Source organism: Lathyrus oleraceus, chromosome 4 (assembly GCF_024323335.1).
Source record: "Lathyrus oleraceus cultivar Zhongwan6 chromosome 4, CAAS_Psat_ZW6_1.0, whole genome shotgun sequence".
In the NCBI taxonomy this organism is placed as follows: Eukaryota; Viridiplantae; Streptophyta; class Magnoliopsida; order Fabales; family Fabaceae; genus Lathyrus; species Lathyrus oleraceus.
In genome coordinates, this window is record NC_066582.1 from 59,311,175 (window position 1) to 59,315,253 (window position 4,079).

General features: G+C 38.5%; 1 protein-coding gene across 1 annotated transcript; it reads left to right on the forward strand.

The window, feature by feature from the left end:
- The first annotated feature begins 1,082 nt into the window (after positions 1-1,082).
- Positions 1,083-3,562, forward strand: LOC127136012 (uncharacterized). Its single transcript, XM_051062619.1, has 2 exons — positions 1,083-1,247; positions 2,600-3,562. Exons 1-2 carry the CDS (start codon positions 1,083-1,085, stop codon positions 3,560-3,562), a joined length of 1,128 nt encoding a protein of 375 aa, XP_050918576.1.
- Positions 3,563-4,079: the final 517 nt, after the last annotated feature.

Sequence of the window (4,079 nt, forward strand, 5' to 3'; positions counted from 1 at the left end):
AGATTGACGCGGTCAAAAGCGGCGAAGAACGAAGATCCTTCAAGAGCGGATGCGATTGAAGATCAACAGAATTCCTTTGCTTTTGTAATGTCTCATTTTTATTTTATATCTTATTTGAATAATATGAGAGGCTAAACCCCCCAATGCCAGGGGGTGTTCCTAAATTGACCGTGTAATGACTCTGAATTTATAATTTCCTTAATATATGATGTTTGTTGTTAATTTCATTGTGCAATGTGCGTAATGCTTTCTTTATCAGAAAAATTAAGATTGTTGTATGGTTAACAATTAGCAGGATTGCAATTGTTAAGGTTTTTATACAGTGAAACCATAGTAGATATCACCTAGGACTGAGGATAACCTATGGTTACCAGTTTATTCTTGTTAAATTGTAATTGCTTGGTTTCATCATAATCGCCTAAGGACTTAGAAGTTAGATTGAATGACCGAAGGTTTCCCTCTGAGGTCTTAGGGGAAAACAATCTTAAGATCCGATAATTGAAACAATTTTCATTATTAAGGAGATATACACTCAGGGATCATTACAGAAGATTTTCATACACAATCTTTGCCATATTATTATAAATTGTGAAAAGATTTATTCTGTTTTACTTTCTCTTACAGTGTCTTTTTACAAAACCCCAACTATTAGTTTGGTTCAATTGAGTAGAAATTTACACGTATATTGCTGCGCAATTCTCGAGATTGATTTTTGGGAACATCCCTATTATTATTACATCGGCAAAATAGTACACTTGCTATTTTTCCCGATCAGGTTTTTGGTGCCGTTGTTGGGGATTGCCAAATATAAAGTTTAAATTACCTCAATTGAAATTTTGTTGCTTTGCAACTAAAATTTATTTTCCATTATTTTAATAATTTATTTCGATTATATCAACTAACCTGTGTCTGATATTTGTATGCGAGGTAAGGCCTCAGCTGATTTTCCTTTTGACGCAAAAATCGAGAGAACCTTGCAGGTAAGACTCAGACAAGCTCAATTGGCTAGATTGGAATCAGACGAAGAACAATCTTCCATTCACTCAGGTTCAAATTCAGGTTCCGAAAGAGAGATCGAAATAATGACTGATGTTCCACCGCCACCAGAAAGACTGTTGGGTGACTACGGAGGTGCAAATGCACCAACCGACAGATTAACTATTATCAACCAACCAGTGAACGTGACTAATTTCCAGTTGCATCCGAGTACTATTAATCAACTTGAAAGGAAGCATTTTACTGGAAAAGTAAATGAAGATGCAAACAAGCATTTGCAGAGGTTTTTGACCATGAGCAACACTCTAAAAATTGATGGTCACACCGAAGAAGCTAAGAAATTAAGAATGTTCCTGTTCACCTTAGCGGAAGAAGCCGAAGAATGGTTTTATTCTCTACCTGCCGAGGAAAAAGCCTTCCTGAATGAGTAGTTTCCAGCATCGGTATTTCTGCGGAAGAGGTATGAAATTCTGAATTTTAAACAGAAGGACTGGGAAACTTTGGGAGACGCTTACAAGAGATTCAAGAGAGTCCTGGTCGCCTACCCAACTCATAATATGGATCCAACCAAACAGATGCAGATGTTTGTGAATGGTCCCAAATAAAGACCAAACAGTTGATTGATACCGCAGCCGGTGGCTCCACCAATTTTTCAACAGCCACCGGTATCAAGAAGATCATTGAAGCTATTGCTGCTAATGAGCACTTGGAGTTGTACGATAGATGTCAAAGCAAACCAGAAGGGGTTATAGATTTAAAGCTGGAAACTAATAAAATCCGTATCGAAGATACTATAGCTGTAGAAGTTGAGAAGAAGCTGAAGGCGATGAATATAGGTACCCAACAAGTGGCATAGGTCCAACCGGCTCCCACTGTTTGTTGTGAAATTTGTAATGGTCCGCACCAAACTGTTTATTGTTTTGAGACTCCTCAACAAGTGGAGGAAATCAAATTTTTTAAGCAGAATAATCCTTATTCCAACACATACAATCCGGGTTGGAAGAATCATCCCAACTTCTCATGGAAAGACCAAAAAGGAACCGCTCCTCAACACGGTCAATACCAAACTCAATATCAACAACAACAGCAAAAATAAGCCCCTAATAAAGCTTATTGGGAGATTACCATTGAAAGAATGGTAGCTCATAATGTTCAATTTCAAGAAGAAACCCGGAACAATCAGAAAAACACCACAACATCCATTAAAAATCTTGAAGTCCAAATGGGTCAAATCACTCAGCAATTAGCTTCGAGTTCTCAAGCACAAGGTGCTCTACCTAGTGCAATTGTGACAAATCCTAGAGAGCATAATAATGTGAGCGTTGTGACAACAAGAAGTGGTAAATCTGATGAAGTAGTCGAGGAGGTGGATGAAGAGAAAGATCAATTGATCAAAGTGGATCTTGAGATCAAAGAAAATGAAGTCGTGAGGGAATAAGTGGTCGCACCGAAACCAGTTGTGAAAGAAACAGTCATTGAGCCTAAGCTGGTTGTTAAGCTTCCATTTCCCACTAGAAACAAGAAAAAGGGACAACATGAGAAAAACTTTGAAAAATTCTTAGAGTTGTTTAAGAAGCTGGAGATTAACATTCCACTGTTGTAGGCACTTGAACAAATGTCTACTTATGCCAAGTTCATGAAGCACATCATTTCGAAGAGGCGTACCTCCGACACCAACCCGATTATTCTAACAGAAACTTGTAGTGCTATTTTGCAGGGTATGAAGATTCCGATAAAGAAGAAAGATCGAGGAGCTATCAGCATCCCTTGTACTATTAGAGATAGGTCATTCAACAAAGCTCTTATTAATCTGGGAGCTAGTATGAGTCTCATGCCGTTATCCATTTACAAGAAGCTTGGTATAGGGGTTATGCAAGATACCAGGATGTCACTCCAATTCGCCGATCATTCGATCAAGAAACCGTATGGTATTGTTGAAGATGTTCTGGTGAAAATTGGCAAGTTTGTATTTCTGGTGGATTTTGTAATTCTAGAAATGCCGGAAGATGAAGAGATCCCTCTCATTCTTGGGAGACTCTTTTTAGAAACGAGAAGGTGCTTGATCAACATAGAAGAAGGGACCATGACGTTGAAGGTTTATGATGAGGAATTGAAGATCAATTTTCGAAATACCATGAGGTACAAGGATGATATTTGTACCAGTCATACTCTAGAGGTTCTGGATCAGGTGATGACATATGATAGTCCTTTGAATGCACCACAACCACCTTTGGAAAGATTGTTGAGTTTGTCCATTTTCGATAGTGATAAAGAAGTGGACAACGGGGAATCTGAAGTGCTAGCTTTGTTATATGCACAACCTCTGTGGAAAGGATCTCGACCACACCGGTGGGAGGATTTACACCTACCTCAATCTAGTGAGGAGGATGAAGAGCCAAAGAAGGGAACGAAGTTGAAACAAATTCCGGAGAATCTTAAATATGTCTTTCTCGATTTTGAAGGAAAATGTCCTGCTATCATAAGCTCGAGCCTAAAGAATATCGAAGAAGAAAAGCTCATCCAAGTCCTAAAAAAATACAAAAATGCTATTGGATGGGCAATTTAAGATTTGAAAGGTATTAACCCTACTATGTGCATGCATAAATATTTCATGGAAGACGACCACAAACCGGTAGTTCAACCGTAGAGAAGACTCAACCCAACAATGAAGGAGGTAGTCCGGAAAGAGGTGGTGAAATTGTTAGACGCAGGTATTATATATCCTTTTTCTGACAGCCCCTGGGTGAGCGCGGTGCATGTTGTCCCTAAGAAAGGGGGGACCACAGTAATAAGGAATGAAAAAAAATAAAGTTAATTCCTACTCGGACAATTACCAGGTGGCGCGTTTGCATTGACTACAGAAGGTTGAACACAACAACTAGGAGGGACCACTTCCCATTGCCATTTATTGACCAGATGTTGGAAAGGTTAGTCGGACATGATTACTAATGCATGGTTCAAATTTCAAAAGTACTAGCAAAGAAATGCTTACCACTATATTACAACGATACCATGACTATGAAGCAAATACATGTCAAAAATTCTAAAGCAATACATTTTCAAATATGAATCACAGCTAACAT

Coding starts and splice junctions, on each gene's coding strand:
- LOC127136012 (XM_051062619.1), top strand. CDS start 1,083: ATGACTGATGTTCCACCGCCACCAGAAAGACTGTTGGGTGACTACGGA. Junction 1,248..2,599: donor GGAAGCATTTTACTGGAAAA/GTAAATGAAGAT, acceptor CCACTGTTGTAG/GCACTTGAACAAATGTCTAC.